Genomic DNA, 19,718 nt, shown 5'->3' with positions numbered 1-19,718 from the left:
CATGAATAAAAGACATGCACGAGATCTTGGAGAGCCACAGGAAGCAGCTTTACGCACGGCAACCCTCGTAGTTTTCGGTAAGTTGGAGTCGGTGTTTTGACTCTCTTGTATGTTCAGTCTGTGGAGTAGAATAGTGCGGCCTCGTCACCTTCCACAGGTGTCTTTAAAATAACTACAGACTCAGGAGTTAAGTTTGAATTGCTCATTTTCAATGCGTAATAGTTACAAGATTGACGCAAAATCGTTTAATAAAGAAGTTTATTTCCTGTAAATTCAAAATATAATATATTTTTTCATTTTCCTGGATGTCATTAGAGATAATGTTGATTGATATTTTCTATGAACAGCCTTTAACTCATTAAGCACAGTTTTGTGCCCGATGACCTGATTATTTCCATCACTGAGGCACTGAACCTCTTTTTTTAACCTTTCAGATAATAATACATTGTCTGCCAGCAGAGAATATGTTGATGCTGAAGACTTTCGCTCCCTGGTTGCTGTTGGCCTTCCTCGGGCAGCAGGTCTCTCTGTCCTGTGGTGCGCGCAATAAGAACCGAGGAGCGGAACAGACCGGGACCCCAGCCCCCGTCAGAGGGCAGAGGAGCGGGAACAAGCCCGTAGCGAGAGGCCGGGGGAAGTTCTCCATCAAGGACAAGATGCAGTGCACGTGGCGGGCGAAAGACGCAGGGGACACCGTCAGGCTGTCTGTGATATGCGAGGACCGGGAGGCGCGCGTCAAAGGCGGAGTCACCGATCTGAGGTGCGAATACAACGCCAAACCGCAGAGTTGCCCGGGCTACCAGTCCAACAGCAAGGGCTTCTGGAAACAGGTGGCCAGAGCGTTCAGAAGGCTGCAAGACAACGTGTGTAGTGACGACCACGCGCTGGTAAGGATTGGCATGTGCAAGCGCGCGCCTCGGAACGCGCACTTAAAGCTAGACTCCAGCTCCGTCGTCTCCGCTCAGTCCGGAGAACCGGAGACTACCAAGCCGCTGCCGCCTCACTCCATCTCCACCGCTGCGCCTCCGGCCGGGCCGACAGCCTGCACAAGGCGCGCGAACCACCGGGAAACAGCCGAGGAGAACTGCAGCGGCTCGTGGGCCAGTGTGTGCAACTTCTTCCTGTCCATGCTGCAAAGTGACGACTGTTAGCTTCAGATCACAAGAGGATGTGAACATGATCGGACTGAGCGCAGCAGGATTTGTTTTAGGACTCGTTGTGTTAATCAGCGGTTCATTTTGAATCAACAAGAGTCGAGTCAAGAGTCGCGCACAGTGAACTGATTTTATGTTGGCACAAACACCAATATGACATGTTCACAAACTCATGCAGATGTGGATATTATCAGGTATTTTTCGAGTAATTTATCACCTGCAGTGGAAAGTATACATGTTCTATACTTTGTACTTTAAGTACAATGTTGAGGAATTTTCACTTCTGTTCATCTTTTTTTGCTTAAGTCAAATAAATACAACATCCATCACGCAGTTGTTACTTTTCAGATTTTGAATGGCCCTTTAAAACTTTATAAAATATCATTTTATTGTGACAGAGTAAAATCAATTTCAGCTTCACCTTGACCAATTACGCCATTAAAAAAAAGCTGCTCCAACAACAATGCACTAACAATAATGATTACATTTTTGAATACTTGTAGTAAAATGTGCTGATGAATCTGTGTTTTACTTATATTTTGAATGTTTTGTTTTGTCTTTTCAATGCAATCCTCTTCACCACTCCAAGCATCTTTCAGGTGACCATATATGACCACTAAACACAAACATGGAAACCAAACCACGAATCAGTGTTGACCAGTTTTGGATCCTGGATCTTGAGAATATATTTTTTTCTCACTTGTAATCGTGTAATTTTCAACGTGAACACTTCCCGCACCTCTGTTTATCCCACCGAACTGAAGATTGATTACTATAATATAGAGTGGTACATTCTCTGTTCAACTTTATCAAACAACCATGTAAACACCACTGTATTTATGCACCACTAAATAAATATTTTATATTTATACAATGTGTCCTGTTGCCTTGAATAATATGAAACATGTCTTTTAAAGGGGAGAAGCAGAGGGATATGAACGCTGCGTGTGGAAAACATATGCACCATAAAATACACATTTTATCAGTTTTCCTTGTTGAGTCCTAAATATCTTATCGAACAATGACTCCTTTCCAAAAGATACTTGACTTGTTTCCAACATTTTCTAGAATCAAAGTGTCATCTTTCTTAATTTTAGTGTCTTCTTTCAAGAAACCAACAATGAAAAACGAGATGCCGAGTTAAAAAAAATGTCCTAAGGACTCACACCACTGCTGAACACTCCCACATTACGGTATGTCGCCAACCCAAAGCATTGTCTCTTTGACTGGTTCAGTCTGCTCGTTTTGGAAAGAAATAGGTGTTTGAACAGGAGTGTTTCAAGTCCTTGGGGGCAAAAATTCCTTTCACTTTGTCATGTGTCTTAAAGCATCATGGTGAGATAGATTGTACAGGCAGATTCTTTCTTTTTACTTTTACTTTGAGACAATACTTTTCGGGGTTAAGAATAAATCAAATGTGCTTGATAAGATGGAGATTTCCTCAGTGTGAACAACAGAGCGTTCAGAGCAAAACATCCTGTATGACTTTGTGTCACACACTTGGCAGATTAAATGGTGTGCATTATACAATTTACTGCTGACATGCCCTCAGGTTAAAGAAACACACAAGTGGAGTGATTGTACATGGCGTCCAGATAGAAGGCTTGTTCACCATGGTTTCCTGCAGAAGTCTCTAATTACTTCCTCAGTGACAGCAGCCAGCTGCATTAACAGCCATTTGGGGAGATTGTGAGGAAAGACTGCTGTGATCCAGCTGTGTGTGCACATGTGTGTGTGTAATCCCTGAACAAGTGCAACCCCAGATGTGGATTTTATGCTTTCCTGTCAGCTCCTGACTTTCTTCACCTCTGACCTGCTGCTCTTTGTCCCCTCAGACAGACACTTAAAAAAAAAGAGCCAACTGAGAGATTTCCACCTTTTAACGGAAGTCAGCTCTCTTTGATGACACAAAAGGGATTTTGTTTCACCGACTCCATCAGCCAGAGCTCAAGGACACATTCCAGGAAAGAGGAAGTAGTTAGAGGTTAGAGGTCAAGGGTCAAGAAGGAAATGAGGATACCATGCCAAAAGTCTGTGCTATAAGTGTCAGCTGCCTCCTCGTGGCGGTGTATTTCTTTTATGTTTGGGCTCCTGCAGGCTTTGATCAAGAGGAGATCCACCAGCAGGATAAAGTGCTGCAGGATCAGTTAGCCGGAGAGTGGAGGAGCTATATCTATCAATCAGGTGCATGCTGTGTTTTGTTGTTTTTAGGTGGAGAGATACTGACATGTGTGCTGAAACAGGTGATTTATTTCGAAACATTCTTAAATCTAAGGATTTGCCTGTTTCCTCCGTGTGTTTCTGTGTGGTTGTGCCACTGAACTGCTGGTCTCATCCTGCAGTCGTAGCTATGAAAGATAATTCGTAGATATCCCACGGAATTATTTCGTAGGGAAACGAGACAGAAATTGAGGAGTAACTTTTCGTAGGATATCATATACCAACTGTTGTATGAGCAGGATACGTTGCACTGAGCACTTATGCACCAATAACTTTCAAGAGCCAGAGCCACTATGGCTGTTTCATGCTTGTATTAAAGGTGCAGTGTATAGGATTTGGCGGCACCAAGTGGCGAGGTTGCAGATTGCAACCATCTGAAACTTCTCTCGTGTGGCAAGCGCGTAGGAGAACTACCAACCCGATCTCATGAGAAGAAGTGCATCGCATGGCGTTTCCATAAGTCATTATTACTTATTTTCATCATGTTTGTGCTAAAACAAGTATGTAAACTAAGTTAAATACGTGCAGAAACAATGTACCAAGAAAACACGTCTGATATGTCAATAACATAACATAACAACATAACAACAACACGTTGTCTCGCTCACTTCAGATGGTGAGAGCCGGTTGGAATTACGGTGGCAGACGCAAAAAAAACGCGAAAAATGCATCAAAGCGATTTTTTTGTCCATTCTGGGCTACTGTAGAAACATGGCGGCCGGCTCCGTATGTAGATCAGATATAAATGGCTCATTGAAAGACAACAAAATCACTGCGGTTCTTATTTTTCCAGTGATTATACTCTAAAGAAAACACACATATTAACATTATATTCCATTTCCGCCAATAGACCCCCCCCCCCCCCCCCCTCCAATGCTGCACACTGTTCCTTTAAAAGACTGAGGGTGTGAAACAGAGGGACAGTGAGTTTACCTGAAATATAATCTGAAGAAAAACACACATTTTCTCTCTTTCTCTCTAAGGTCTCCAAACATGCCACACAAGCCTTCTGGTTTTAGTGAGCAGTTGAATTGGGTGTTTAAGCGACTCCTGGTTGAACATGTTTGCTCATGATAGAAGGGTGAGTGTAATGTCTGCCTCTATTAGAAGGTGTTTTCAGTGGAATATGCTTTTAGGCAGCGCTGACTCAAGTTTATCAGGATATCATCACCACTGTGTTGGCCGCACCTGCTGATTAAACGTCAGTGATTCCTGCTCTCACCTCAGTTTTCTTTATAGTTTAAACGTAACGTTTTCATGTTCTCCTCATTTTGTCAGTCAACCTTTTGACCTCATTCACATGTCAGTCAACTTGCACATATACATCAGAAAAGTTCAGCGGGCCTGATGTCATTCTTTCTTTTGAAAGAGTTGGCGGTCCAGAGCTTAAGGATGCTTCCTATAAAGCAGAGCTCGAATGTACAAGGAGGGTTAAAAGAGCAGATGTCACAGCTTCATGTGGCGTCATATCATTTGGGTGCAACACATGTGCAGTAACATCTGGTCTGCTGTTGCCGAAAGGCTCGCTAGCCGGCGCAGGATCACAGAGCAAGAGGATGTTTGATTTGTTTCAATGAGGCGAGGGTGTCATAGTCGCCTACTTCATGGGCGAGAACATTGCAAGTTAGACATTCAAAGGAAAAATCAATCTTGCTGAATCAGCTAACATTTACTTTATGATAATATTGACAGAAAAATAAATCATTCCCTCCAAAAAATCGAATCGTCTTGTCCTGCTCCTCAGATGACGATCAATGATGATCTGAGAGCCAAATGAATTGTTCATGATGAAGTACACCGACGTCTTTATCTCTCATTTCCTGTCATCTCTTTACTGTGCACTTTCAAATGAAGGCAAACAAAGTATTACTTATTCACTACCATTTGAGTAGAATTCTTATACTTTTCAAAGCCCCTTCATCGCCCCAAAAAACAACTTTTCACAGGCTGAATAATCCTCATCGTCCCTTTTAAATTGAATTGGTGGAGTTTCCCTCTAATGTCACGTTGTACATTTTTCCTGTCATGTGTAAAACACTACAGACTAGAAGCCCTGTCAAGACAAATACTCTCTATGGTATGCGAGTCCTCTTCCCGCTCATAGCCGTTACGATGGCGGCATGTCTCGTCTTGTTTCTCTTCATCGCGCAGGGCGGTAACGACGTTGCTTTACAAACTGTACAAAGACCCGCGAAAGCGCCATCCTTTGACTCCTCAGCTCAAAGTATTAAAACAACTTGTTTTTCAAAGCCCTTTCAGGTTTCAGACCTTTCAAGCAAAAGCAGACAGGATGTTCTATCTGTTCTTCCATCTAACCTGTTCCCACAGCTACGAAAAAGGGTTTTCCTGATGAATGAAACGGGTGCAAACTTGTTTTATTTGGGGCTTCAGACTGATGGTTTGTTGGGTTTGTTCTTTTTGTTGATGGCGACATTCTTCTTCTGCGCATTTAAGACTTTGATGCCAAAGTAGCCAAATCAATCAGATTTGCTATATATTCCATCAAAAATATACGACGTGGAAGCTTGGCTGGAACAGTTATTCTCCTCCATATTTCTGTTTTTTTTAAATATGTGATCAATTGATTCAAATAAAAATAATCTCTCTGCTGTTACTTTGTTCAGAAACTGGTATATATTCCTGTTAGTTTCATACGATTTTCTACAGTTGAATCATTACATTATTTTCAGAATTGTGGATTCAACCACGTTGGGTGTTTGGGACTCCAGTGTACCTGCTTGCATTTCTAAATTAAATGTTAGACATGTGCCAGGTTGATCCAACCTAATGCCATCCAACTCCCCCTCACATTCTCTTGCATGCTTTGTGTCCCTGCCGTCTATGTTCTCTGTTCAGATGCCACCACTCCCTCCTGCCAATCCCCATCACCTGATGTTCCACACCCACCTGCACACCTTTTTCCACTTCCCTCATCAGCCCCAAAGTATAAACACCGGCCCACTTCCATTCATTCACTGTCTGATTGCCTATTGTGCGTCAACCTGGGAGGGTGTTAGTGTATTGAGGAGATAGCCATGTTCTTTTGGGGGTTTTAGGAGCAGAAAAACTGGAGTGCCTTCAGGAATTTGTATGTTTGGGATTCGTGACAGCTTCCACCACCAGATTACTACCAAATCTACGGATTTGTGGTCACGACTTCATGTCAGGTTGTGGAAGCAGCGGAGAAAATCTCACTCTTTCATTTGGTAGGATTGACAGAAAACCATTCAGTGTGCCCTTCTTATGTCAAAGCAAGATGCAAAGATCAAGTTGGGTGACAAAAACTATATAATAAAATATCAGTAAAAGAAAAGCTTCACTGCACCTTGAAAAACCATGAAGAAACCATTCTTCATGAATATATTCCATCATTAAGTTCAGTTTAATGCTCTGTCTTAACAACATAACTGTTTTTTGTGTGTTTCATGTAGTCTGATGTTACGTCAAACAGTCGCATCATATCTTCAATTGTTGAGTGTCTATGCGGTATGATGACATAATCATGATCCCACTGGCATCAAGGAATTGACCGATACTAAGTAAGTAAACTAAGGGGGAGTTGAGGGAAGGCCCTCAGTCTTATACAACATGTCTAACACTGACATGCTTCACTGCCACAACAATAAATAGCTCTTTTTTCCATATGTCTATACCAGTGTGTCTATGAAATGGCAGAACATGGTGAAGTCACACATTCCTAGGCACCAAAGCGCTGATGAAAATCCTGATATCCTCCAATTGAGAAGCTGAAACTATAGAAAGGTCTGGCCTTTTTTTGGCTTGAAAAATGAATTGAATGATAAATCACCGATGAAGATAATTGCTGATTACATTGATGCAAAGAATCGACTAATTCTTTCAGCTCTTCATCAATGTTAATACACCAGCAGCTGTGTGCAGGGGGATAGCATCAGCTTTCGGCAGACAGCTTTTGCTTCGTTCATTACACATTTTAACGTTAACGGTAGCAGCTCTGAGCTTTCCTGGAAAACAAAACTTCCCGCTGTGAAGTTCCCGGTCAACTTGAACTTGAACTGCAGTTAGTAGTTCAGAGCCTCAGTGGTGAAGAAGAGGAGGGGCTCTGGATGCCAGGAGGGGCTGGAGGGGAAAAAAAACATCAAAACACACAACTCAACGCTCCACTAAGTACTTCAGAGTTGACCTACAAAGCTGACCTGCCCACCCAGAAACACGCAAGGCAGCGAGGTGGGAGGAGTCGGAGGTATTGTTCTTCCTGTGGCTTGAGGTGGCCTGACCCCCACGCGCCTGCTGTTCGGAGCTTGTTATTGGCTGCTTGTTTCTGTGGCAACAATCGAGGGCAACCTCTTCCGTGAAAAGAATAACAGAGGAGTACTGTAACAGGACCTGTGACCGACCCCTCCTTCAACCCACACAGAACAAAGCCTCTTCCCCCGGTGTCATTTCACTGGCAACAGTTAAGGTTACCTGTTAACGCCAGCAGCTGTCGATTCAGTTGACGTAAGTGCAGGTCAACCCAACAAGTTACACTGACGTCAGACAGCCAGATGAAAGATAGAAAGTGTCAGAGAAGAAATACTGACTGACTTCTTTCGGCACAATGAACGCAAGAAGAATGACGCAGAAGCAGCATTCAGTTCGTCTGCAACATAACAAGCTGAATAGAAGGCTGCAGCTCTTTGTTCTTTGAGGGCTTAAAGCTCTCGTTTGTTCTTAATGCCTTCCTGTCTTTTATGAGTGTGTGTGTGTGTGATCGTTCAGATGTTTCCCTTTTTACGCTCTCCATCTCGTATCCATTTGTGTAGGCATCAAGTAGTACACACGCGTGTGTGTGTACTACTTGAGTATTTAAAGGATCACATCATGATTCAATTATAAAACACATGGTTTCCAAGGCACGGGGAGGTTTTTTTTTTGCTATTTGTTTTGTGTTTCAGGCTTTGAGCACAACAAACTAAATTACATTCATCTTTGTTGTAATGAGTGCAGAAATAAATACACCAGAGCTATGGCATGTTTTATATTTATACTCTCAAATAAAAGTCCTGGATTAGACATTTTACAAAAAGTATTATCATTAAAACATATTTATTACAGAATGCTGCCTTTCAGAGAGCTGAACATTTGAATTAATTAAATTATTACTGTTAATGCAGTCATATCAGCAGTATTTTTACTTTGCAGCTGGTCAAATTGGATCAGATTATAATGGGCTTCATATGTTATTGAGAAGTTTAATCTGTAAAGTCTTAATTAGCAAAGTAAGCAACTACTGTTGCTCTCACATAAATGTAATGGAATAAAACAGTGTAACATAATCGTGTAAAAAGAGTATAAAGCTGTACAAATACCTTCAGACTGTACTGCGTAGTACTCAAGTATTTATCGCATCTGTCTTCAACATGGGTGAATTTCTCTCCATTAAGCGGCTCTATCTCCCTCTAGTGGCAATGAGAGGACAGTGCATGTTCAACAGAAATCAAACGGGTACTTGTAAAACATGTACTAGTACATGAGTACAGCAGGACAGGACTGGTACTGAGACAACAACACAGAGGCCCTTGTACTTCATCAGTTGAAATGTTTATTATTACATGTATTGTTTCTGCCATACAAAGTGCAAACAAACCAATTGTAGTCTCATGCTTTCACACTACAAATGAATGATATAATATTAGTCATATTGAAGATGTTAGTCGGCCAAAAGCTGCATTAAGTGTCAGCTACCTTTCAAAGACAACATTTGGAGTTTTAAAAAACCTGATGGGCCGTCTCTCACGCACAAGAACGTTTCGTTGTTTTGGACTTTGTGTGTTATTTTCTTGTTTCAGTGAGTCGACGGCCCAAAAGAAGGAAAGGCAGACTTAGAGAAGAGGCACTTCAGGTGTGGTTCCCGTTTTATTGCTTGTGGCCCCGGTTACGCATCATCTCCACCACAGAGCAATAGAAGGGCCTTTCGGAAGTCGCCGCCAGTATCTCCCTGTAACAAACACAGAGAAATAAAGAAAACGCTTCATAGGAGTAAAGGAACTTATGTTCAGCAAATGTGTATATGTGCGTGTGGTGCAGTGTGTTTGTTTATTCATGTGTGCGTCAGTGTGTGTGTGTGTGTACCTTGATCATGGAAAACAGAGAGCAGGCAAACAACTTCCTGAACTCAGTTCTGATGTCCATCAAGTCCACCTCACTGCGCGTCACCATCACTCTGATCAGGGTGTTATCATCAGTTCCTGCACCCTGCAACAACAAACACACGATGATGACTGCGTGCCTCACGAATGCATAACGATCATCTGAGAATATATAGCAATAGTTCATGTGCGCCTGGATACAGATGTTCGTTGTTTGACAATTGCCCTACATGTTACCACACTTGGGGGCAGCAGAAACAAGCCGAACACTGACCTATCATCACCTTTTAAGTTGATATGGTGAACATGTTGGCAAACAGTTGCTCATTTAAACATCAAAAGGTTACGAAACAACGTCAGCTGTCAGTTAGAGTTGTGTTTCTGGCCCCCTGGTCAATGTACAGTTGTTTTTAGAGCTTTTTCTCTGCGTATGAACACAATTCTTTGAGAGCGGGGAACCAAAGCGGTAAAGTTACAGACCGGACAGATAAACTACAAGCAGTTATTACCCGACTTCTACTTCTCTATTTCAATTCCCAATTCCACAATGACGACAGCTGTGGATTGCATTTTGCTGGTATTATAATGCGTTATTACAACTACTGTTATCATGGTTAAACATAGCATTGACTACACTTGATCCACTATCTTTGTCGTCTCACCTTCATCGCATAGTACAGAGTCTCAGCAAAGTAGGTTGGAACGCTCCTGGCACACTTCACTTTAAAAGAAAAACAGGACAGACGATTGAGAAGGTGTCGTTACTATTCATTCAAAGTCGCCACCTCAAGAAGCGGGCAACAGAAGCAGCCTGCAGGAGTTTCGTACCGACGGCCAGAAGCAGATCTCTCAGGCCTCCGGATGTTTCCCTCTTGATGCTCTCCTCCATCTCGTATCCAGCCAACTTCATGTAGGCATCGAATACTGAAACGCACAGGTTCAGAATTAGTTTGGATGTTATGTGAAGCTCCCAAGAAGATTTGAGAGGCTCTGTAACTGCAACTGTCAGACGCACCTTTCCTAAGATGTTCTGCACTCCGGTTTCCCAGGATGGTGACAAACGTTTGTTCATCAGTGCCGAACTTCTGCTCTCCAGCCTTGAAGAGGACCTGCGACCACAGAAACACACAGGACAGACTATCAGATAGAGAGACTATCAGTGATACCAATGACAGAAACAGCAACTGAACAAAGTAAAGTAAAGCCTCGTCCGTACTGGGGATGGATCCCGTTCATACAGAAGTTAGTCTAGAGCAGAAATCATTCGGCCAAGGAGCCGCAAGATCTAGAAAATAATTGATTATCCGCACCATACAGAACTGCTTCACAGTGTCTTATCTGTCTGTATTTACCGGTATTATCTCTTTTAAATTAAACCAAGAGTTACTCGCTCCCTCCACAAGGAGGCTTCATAACGTTATTACAGATCAGCTGTGCAAACTGCAACACACACACACACACGTGTTCAAAGCCCAGCATTTAGATCCTATCCTCAAACGCATGTGACAGTCACACCCTCAGACAAGAAAACAAGGACACCATTGATAGTGAAGAGCAGAAATATTTACTGATTAGCGATAAAACAACAGACTCACCTGAGCGTCACTCTCTACGTTTTCCCCCTGGATCCCCTTCTGCCTGTTCGCCTGAGGAGAGACAAAACATGTCTGTTAGAGAGGAGAGGAGACAAGGATAGAGGAGAGGAGACAAGATAAGAAGAGATCAGGATAGAGGAGGGGAGACAAGGAAAGAGGAGAGGAGATCAGGATAGAGGAGGGGAGACAAGATAAGAGGACAGGAGATAAGTACAGAGGAAAGGAGAGAATAGGAGACACGGATTGAGAAAAGGAGAAGAGACGAGAGAAGACAAGGATAGAGAAGTAGAGAGGAAATGAGACAAGGATAGAGCAAAGGAAAGGAGATGAGAGGAGAAAAGGATAGAGAAGAAGAGAGGAAAGGAGAGGAGCTGAGACAAGGAGAGAGCAAAGGAGAGGAGACAAGGACAGAGCAAAGGAGAGGAGACAAGGAAAGAGCAGAGAAGAGGAGATTTACCTGCAGCAGAATAACCAGAAGTCTCTTGAAGTGACCTGAGGTGTCACCAGATATATCTTCCTCCAGGTCGTCATCATACTCTGAGAAACACAAGAAACACACATGTTCAAGTTTTCTTTTAGACCTGATCTTTAAAAAGTTTTAAAAGTTTTACTGTCACACTTTCTTTGTCTATCTTTAGAAAACATCTGCCCATCAGATTCATCTTTGACACATGCATCAAAACACAGAAATATATGAAATATTAACCACTTTCTATGCTTTCCTTTCTGTCTTTGCTCAGCACCTTGTAAACTGTCCCTCCTCCACATGTCCCTTTGTTTAGCACAAACTCAGCTCAGAGTCTCTCGTTAAAGTTAAGCTCCAATAAATAAAACATGCAGTGTGTGTGTGCGCGAGTGTTACCTTTTCTATAAGCAGCGACGATTTCCTTCACCTGCTGAGGTGTTCTGGAGGCGAGGATCTCCACGAGGACCTTCTCGTCGGTCCCTGCGCCCTACAGGTCGAAAGAGGGAAAGCGGTCTGATGAAGCGACAGTTGAGGTTTCCAGCTCCTCAGACTGCGAACGTGCATGTTTCTAACCGTACTCAGAAACTCTCCATCCACAGCACGTAAGAGCCTTTATCTCAGCCGCAGCACTTACCTTGATGGCGTTGCGAAGCGACGACACGTCATAAGCGAGGGGGGCGGACATCAGTCCCACAATCAGGGTCTCAAATTTGCCCCCCAGCTCTCCCTTCAGGTCATCTATCAGATCCTGTCATGAGGATACAACATGTGCTTTAATTAGATAAAATTATGTTCATACCATCACCATGGTTGTATCTCAAAGTATACAGTAGTTTGTTTGAAGGATACAGAGGCCGTTTTTTAAAAGTTGAAGCTCTTGTAATATGTGTGTTGATGTGGTTTAACAGCTGTTAAAGTAGTCCAACCTTTCCAAACAGAGTTTTGTAGGCGGTCTTGATCTGCTGCCTCTGGGCGTTGCTGCGAGCCACTAGCAGCTGCAAGATGGCATCCTCATCGGTCCCTATACGACAACAAGCACCATGGTTACCCAGCCAAGCACGCGCATTACAGAACAACGCATATGCTCAGTCGAGGCGGACTCTTGATCACAATTATTTCACCCACATAATCACAGATTTCAGTCGAGGTCAGTGGATGGGTTTTTTTTTTCCCCTCACAGTGACTCAAGTTGCGTCTCTGCTGTTGTGTTTATGACTCACTGCTGTCAGACAGTACTACAGAAAGGAACTCCCAAAAAAAGGCTCTCTCATTGGTGCGTTGGAGTTGTGCTACTGACTGACACCACGCCTTCGACGTATCAGATGACACAGTGCAGATGTGCATCTTACCCAGCCCCTTCATGGCCTTGTACAGAACCTCAGCATCTGTAGTGGCATTGAAGTTTAGACTGGCTTTGACGCTTCCTTTGCCGGCCTGCAACGTGGAAGAAAAGGACAGAGGAGGATTATTCTGATGTAGGTTTTCCAAAGTTTTAAATCTTTTTTTTTTATTATTTCTTTTTGAAGCACATCGAAATAAGACACTTGTACTGATTTATTGCACCTATATTTTATGTCTAAATACATTCAAATGTTCTTTTAACGGCAACATCTTCTTCTTTGAGTAATAAAAAACAATAAATAACTCCTTCGTTAATGTACCCATTGGCTTCCAACACAAGTTAATCAATCTCTAGATTTATGCTTACAACAGATTTAAGATTACACATCTCAGATTCATAATTATCAATCTTAACATTCACGAGTACATAGTGTACATTCAAAACGCTGTCTCTGGTTTGTTGTGTGCATGCTGTGCGCTCATTAGAGACTGTCAGACGCACGTGATGAACTGAATGACTTCATAGACGTCATAGAATACAGATGTGCACACAAGCTCTCACATCGCCCTCCGTTTCATCAACAGCATGTTCTCCAGAGATTCGAAATGGAATGGATTATCAGGCTAATCATTCCTCTGAATGTGGAAAAAGTGTTTCAGACAGACAGACCGATCGGTACCGAGGACAGGGAGAATGTGATGAGATGGAAAAACATTAACTTTAAGATCGATTTCAGTCATAGAGGCTTCTCTCTGTAATAAAGCTGCACTCATTCCAGGCACTCCCTAAAACTGTTATACATTAACAACAAGATAGCCAAGCGGTGGCTTCTTTTTTCAGGGGGAGGGATGTTTAGAGGGGAAAACCGCGGGAATGTCTCTGGAATTCTGACCCTGAAAATCTGGAGGAAAAAAAAAAAAAAAAAGTTGTAGCACGTCCAAAAACAAGTCGCTGTTAACAACCAGGATTCTGTCTTCTGCTGCAGGAAGGAACGCCAAAATGTCCACGAGCTCTCCTTCCTCATAAACACACTCATCGCCACAAGCGCAACAAAATCGAATCAACATGCAGCCAAACAAAGAGATATTTAGATCAGCAACACAACACATTTCTACTGGAATGTTAGACGCAGTTTTAGCTCCTATAGCGAGTGATACGTTGTGTGGCGCGAGCTCAGACATGACCTGATGTCTGATGGAGGTATGTTGAGCCACCATATGTAAACCCAGGCTGTCACAACTGCTATCTCACTGGTATTTAAAGCACACACAGTGACGACAAACAATCCACAATACATGCAGCCCTGCTTGTATGAAGGGAGGTCATATTGTCAAATAATGCATTTTACTATTAACTGTACAATTACTGTGTACATTGAGCTTGAATATATATATATATATATAAACATAAATATATCAAAGTGGAAAATAATATTTTTAGATTCAAGTGTCCTTAACTTTGACAATTTTCCGGCCGAAACAACTAAATACAAACGGTGATGACGGACTTTTCAGTGAAGTATCTAGAAGTATCCTCGTGTCTAGTCGTTAAACTTTTGACTTGAACAATATTTGCATACTCATAGAATCTGAATTTTTCAACGAAGAAGAAGTCGATTTTTTTTGGGGGTAAAACCATATGAGATACAAGTTATTGGTTTTGGGTGGGGAAGCTAAAGTTCTGGCTGCAGCCCAAAGCCCATTCCTTCCTACTGAAGACTTTAAAAAACTTCACCAACATATATCCGCACTTTGAAAAAGACATACCGGTAATGAGTTCCTATAACCAGCTGGGTGCTGTTGTTTGGAGCACATTTGACTAAAACTGGAGTAAATATTGTATTTCTTGGGCACTTGGGTGTACACAGTATGTGGGACTGACTCATAATAAACTACAGTGCCCATGATCATGTCAGGAATACTCTCTATCGGGCTATTGTTAATGATCAGATCAATATATCGGTGCTTTTGGTCCGTTATGATCAGTCTCATCCTCAAATTGGACACAAGTCTAAGAAACATATGACACATGCAAACTGACTGTGTGAGGAGACGTTGGGTTTATAGCCCCAGACTAAGCTGTCTGCAGAGAGCAGCAGCGTGACATCATCACAGCTGATTATGATCATGTTTTTTATATTTTCATGGTAACGCTCCACCCTGACAGAAGAAAAAGAGTGTCCCCTTTAAGAGAGGAAGGTTGGCTTTAAACTTCAGCCTAGACGTGGAAATGGGTGTATTTAAAACAGAGGGAGGAGGAGAGACCAGAGACCCACCCGGGTGGAATAGAGCCCACATGAGTCATACAATAAACTTCCCAACTTCCCCAAATGGAACCTCTACAAGTATTAACACCCACACACACACACACACACACACACGCACACACACCTAAAACTTGATAAACTGCCATCAGCAAAAGTGTTCATTTGATAACTTCTAGCTTCGTGTGAACTTATTGTTATCTTACATTGTATCAACAGTGAATTCATGTTAACAACCTACTTTTAGATTAAAAATAATCGAAGTATTACGTAATGTTGATAAAAGTGGGTGTTGTCTTAGAGTTCATAGGGTAAAAACATTGTATGCCTCACATATTTGCATAAATAACGGATTTTTGCAAAGACCATTCGAACTGTGTTGTTGTAATCATGACTCACCATTTTGTTGGTTCTTGGTTTCTTGGTTATTTATTCTGCGGAAGAATACGATCTGTTGGAGAGGAAAAACCGTATTTAGCGACTGAATACATACCAAACTCTCTCTCTCTATATAAATAATAAATAAACTTCTCCGGTGAAACTTACCGCTGAGTAGCAGCAGTCAGATGAAGCTCGGAGAGCGGAAAGATACACCCGGCTGAGAGAGAAGAGAGGAAGAGAAGAAGGGCTGACGCCAGAATCCCACTCGAGTAAACTTTCTGGTGCGCGCGCGTGAGTGTGCGCATGTGTGGGCCACACCCCGGTGCACGTGGACTCTGGTACAGGCCCTGCTCCTGAAGCACTGTGGGAAATGTTGTTTCATGTGTCCAGAAGAGAAACAGCTTTTATTTCATTTCGTATGTTTCATAATGGCGGCAGAATAAACAGAGGTTTGATCCTCTCAGATACTATCTGAGAAGTAAGGCTGCAGTACCACCGTGTACAAATACTCTATTACAAGTCATGATTTCAAACTTTAAGTACAAAATGATTTGCATCACAATGTGATGAATGAATTACCTAATGTAAAAGGACTCATCATACAGAGTGGTCCAATGTCTGAATAATATACAGCCTATAATACCACTGGATTATAATGTGTGAGATATGTAAGCATCACTAATGTAGCAGCTGGTAAAGGGTTACATTTGGGCTCTACTTTGTGTGTGGCTTAATAACATTAAGTCCATATTTATTCATCAATTAAGTATTAATAATCTGCCAAGTTACTAGTGACAAATAAATGTAGTAAAGTATAAAGCAACGGAAAATGGAAATACTCAGGTTAGTTACCTCAGAAGTGTACTGAAGCACAGTACCTGAGTAAATGTGCTTCCACCACTGTATTCGATCAACAGAAAGCCTGTGTGTGAGTAACACCTGACAGATGACAAAATGTTACCTGACAGGTTTCCATGTAGATATTATTAATTTGTTGCAACTTCTGCCTCAATGTTAACTTTTAAAGTTTCTAAACATTAAATTCAGAGCATCGTATATTGCCTCTCAATGCATTCACGCTTCAAAAATCATAAAAGTGGTAGTTTTTATTTTTATTCCTGTTTTTATTGTATGTATTGTCAACATTGTGTGGATCAAGGAAGAAATGTACACATTGCAAAATAAAACTCATTCTATATTTGTGTTGTACATGCTACCAAACGGAAGACTTTTTAATATTCAATCATTACTTTTATTCATTTATTTATTTATTAAGTGCACCTTCTGTTTAGTTAAAGCTGTATTGATTTATTTTTTTCCACCTGGGCAGCGAAACAAGCTGAAAACACAATAATGTCATTACAATCTCACGAAGTTAACATGTTAGCAGACAGATGCCTATTAACACATGCAGCAGACACAGAGCAACATTAGCATTCATTTGGAGTCGTTTCTCTGGTTGCCTGACGCTTACAAAGATTGTAAAACTCCCCATAGAAAAAGGGGAAACTGCAAAGTTGAGCCATCATAGTGACACCTTTCACATTACACAGAGTCAATTCAATCCATTGTCAACATTAAACTATTTATTAGTGCAGCTGTAGTTGAGTACACATCAGAGCTAACTATGAGCTGACAGATGGCAGGAAAGTCTGTTTACAATGTGCTCACGCCCACAAGTTAAAGACCATATAAACAGATAGTACACCATAATAATAATACACCACTGTCCTCACTGTCTCTTCGTGAAAATATCCAAGTGACACAGCTGTTTAACAGATTGTACTGAGGGTTTAATTAATAAAGCATGATCATATACACTGAGAAGAAAGAAACTGATCAGTTGCTCAAATGTGTGCTTGTTTCAGTTTTGTCCGTTTCATTTCCTTTGTGTAAGTTGAGGAATAATTACAGTTACTGGACACAAGCAGCATTTCTCAGACACTTTATTATACGGGTATCATACATTTAAGTAATGCATTACTTTAGACGATGATGATTAATGCATAAATGAACGCTGGCTCTATAATTAATTCCTCTCAATTAACAAATTAATGGTAATTCAGTTACTTTATACATTGATTGATTTACGACCAAATTAGCTGGAATCCAGTTACATAAAAAATAATTTCAGACCCATGCATTTCCTCAGCCTCCCTGAAAGCGCATCACATATTCTCACTGAAATATTAAGCTTTTTCTTTTTATATCAAACTGGTTGCAAACTTTTACATGTTGCCGTATGACCCAATGGTATTAATTATTAATATTTATAGATATTTCTTTGAGAATAAGTATTGTTCTGCTTTCAGAGAGGCTGAGAAAATACATGGTTCTGAAATGAATTTTTATGTAACTGAAATCCAGCTGGTCACATATCAATTACTGTAAGAAACTGTGAATTACCATTCCTTAATTACTTAGTGAATGGAGAGAAATTCATAACACAGCCTACAATAATTCATGCATTCATCACCAGTCATGCAGTAAAGCATATGATTTGCACCACTAGTATGAGTATCTTAAGATATCTGGAGCTGAACTTTAACTAAATAATATATGACTGACACCAATGGGAACTCATAGCTTCAAGTTCACAACCAATGACTCATAGAGATAATAATGCGTTATTCATTTATAGACAACAACACAGGATGTAGTGAATGAAGAACGTTATCTTAGTTATCTTATATGGATCTGATTGTTTCTGCTTTGAATGATGTTCATTCTGTTGACTTTGGCATGTGTGGAATCTGCATGTCAATGAATCACCAAGTAAACCGGACTGATAAGTGCAGATCAATTCCAACAAAGACTTAACAGACAGAGAGAGAGAGAGAGAAAGAGAGAGAGAGAGAGAGAGAGAGAGAGAGAGAGAGAGAGAGAGAGAGAGAGAGAGAGAGAGAGAGAGAGAGAGAGAGAGAGAGAGAGACAAAGAGATGAAAGTACACCAGAATGCTCCATCCCCAACCTGGAGGTACACCTCCACAAATTACGAGCTAGGCACGCTGGTGTGCACAGGAAACTGAGGTAAAAGGTCAAAATTTGATTCTTCTTGTTCCTTTTATTGCACATGGGAGAGGAGAAGTGAAACTGAACTGATTTTGTTCTGTTGTCCACAAGTGAATTTTTGGTTTTCCTCATCTTGTGAGGATCACAACCACCACACATGAGCTGCTTTCACCAGGCGTTCAAAAGCGTTCTGTGATAGGAATGAATGATGACAGCCATCAAGTGTCTACCCGATCGAGTAGATTTAAGAGTAAAGATCTTGATCGTACAGCAACAAATCTGAAAGCAGCTTTGTATCCAGGGTTCAACTGAATATTCTGTGAGCTGCTGAGTATCCAAATATATCAGTGTCCTCTCAACATTCCATGTCATGAGAGAAAACAAAAAATAGATCGATTGGAGTTCTTGCCTCTCTTGTCTTCTTACACAGACATTTTCTACAGACCGTTGCCTCATGCATGTCCACATTTTTTTTGTTTGGAAACACTGACATCCTGTTTTGAAAGTAAAAACCCATTGCGTAAAGTCTAGAGGAAAAACAAAAGATCAGCCTATTTAGTTCAATATATTTATTCGAACGCAATGAATATTATCTAAAAAGAGAAAAAAATGACCACCAAAAACATACAATTGTCTTACCTGTAAACCATGTTGGTAGGTGCAAGTGCCTTATACGAGAACAAATGTAATGCACTATTATCTTTATCTTGGATGGTAAAAACATACCTGCCCCTGTGTGACTCCCCCGTCAATGCTGTGGGACCCTAACATCAGCTCCATCACCAAGAAGGCTCAGCAGAGGATGTACTTCCTGAGGCAGCTGAAGAAGTTCAACCTGCCAAAGACAATGATGGTGCACTTCTACACGGCCATCATTGAGTCCATCCTGCTGAGAGGGTGATTGGCTGCAGTCTGCCGTCCCGCCACGATTTGTGTGCTTCCAGGACCCTGAAGCGAGCAAGGAAGATTGTAGCAGACCCCTCTCACCCTGGACATAAACTGTTCAACCTCACGCCACAAGAACAGTTTCTTCCCGTCTGCAGTTGGGTTCATCAACAAAGCCCAGGACCCCCACTGACTCGGACTCTTACATCCTCAGGACACGTTACACTCCCTTGCACATCCTTTCTATGTTTCTATATTTAAATACACATGCTACTTTTACATATACTTGT

At 41.5% G+C, this 19,718-nt stretch overlaps 2 protein-coding genes across 2 annotated transcripts; one reads left to right on the top strand and one right to left on the bottom strand.

The window, feature by feature from the left end:
* The first annotated feature begins 44 nt into the window (after window positions 1-44).
* On the top strand, window positions 45-1,990 carry LOC306784174 (fibroblast growth factor-binding protein 1-like). Its single transcript, XM_079278031.1, has 2 exons — window positions 45-77; window positions 435-1,990. The coding sequence occupies exon 2, from the start codon at window positions 465-467 to the stop codon at window positions 1,149-1,151; it is 687 nt and encodes a 228-aa protein (XP_079134157.1). The 5' UTR covers window positions 45-77; window positions 435-464; the 3' UTR covers window positions 1,152-1,990.
* A 6,924-nt stretch (window positions 1,991-8,914) lies between these two features.
* Window positions 8,915-15,835, bottom strand: anxa5b (annexin A5b). Its single transcript, XM_079277773.1, has 13 exons — window positions 15,697-15,835; window positions 15,550-15,601; window positions 12,895-12,979; window positions 12,472-12,566; window positions 12,180-12,293; window positions 11,942-12,032; window positions 11,537-11,616; window positions 11,080-11,130; window positions 10,500-10,593; window positions 10,313-10,408; window positions 10,147-10,205; window positions 9,468-9,590; window positions 8,915-9,333 (listed from the first exon to the last, which is right to left on the bottom strand). Exons 2-13 carry the CDS (start codon window positions 15,550-15,552, stop codon window positions 9,271-9,273), a joined length of 954 nt encoding a protein of 317 aa, XP_079133899.1. The 5' UTR covers window positions 15,553-15,601; window positions 15,697-15,835; the 3' UTR covers window positions 8,915-9,270.
* Between the last annotated feature and the right edge of the window lie 3,883 nt (window positions 15,836-19,718).

The sequence above is a fragment of the Melanostigma gelatinosum genome (assembly GCF_949748355.1).
Source record: "Melanostigma gelatinosum genome assembly, chromosome: 11".
Lineage (NCBI taxonomy): Eukaryota > Metazoa > Chordata > Actinopteri > Perciformes > Zoarcidae > Melanostigma > Melanostigma gelatinosum.
Note: the sequence above shows the minus strand (reverse complement) of the source record. Positions and strands in the feature narration are given on the sequence as shown.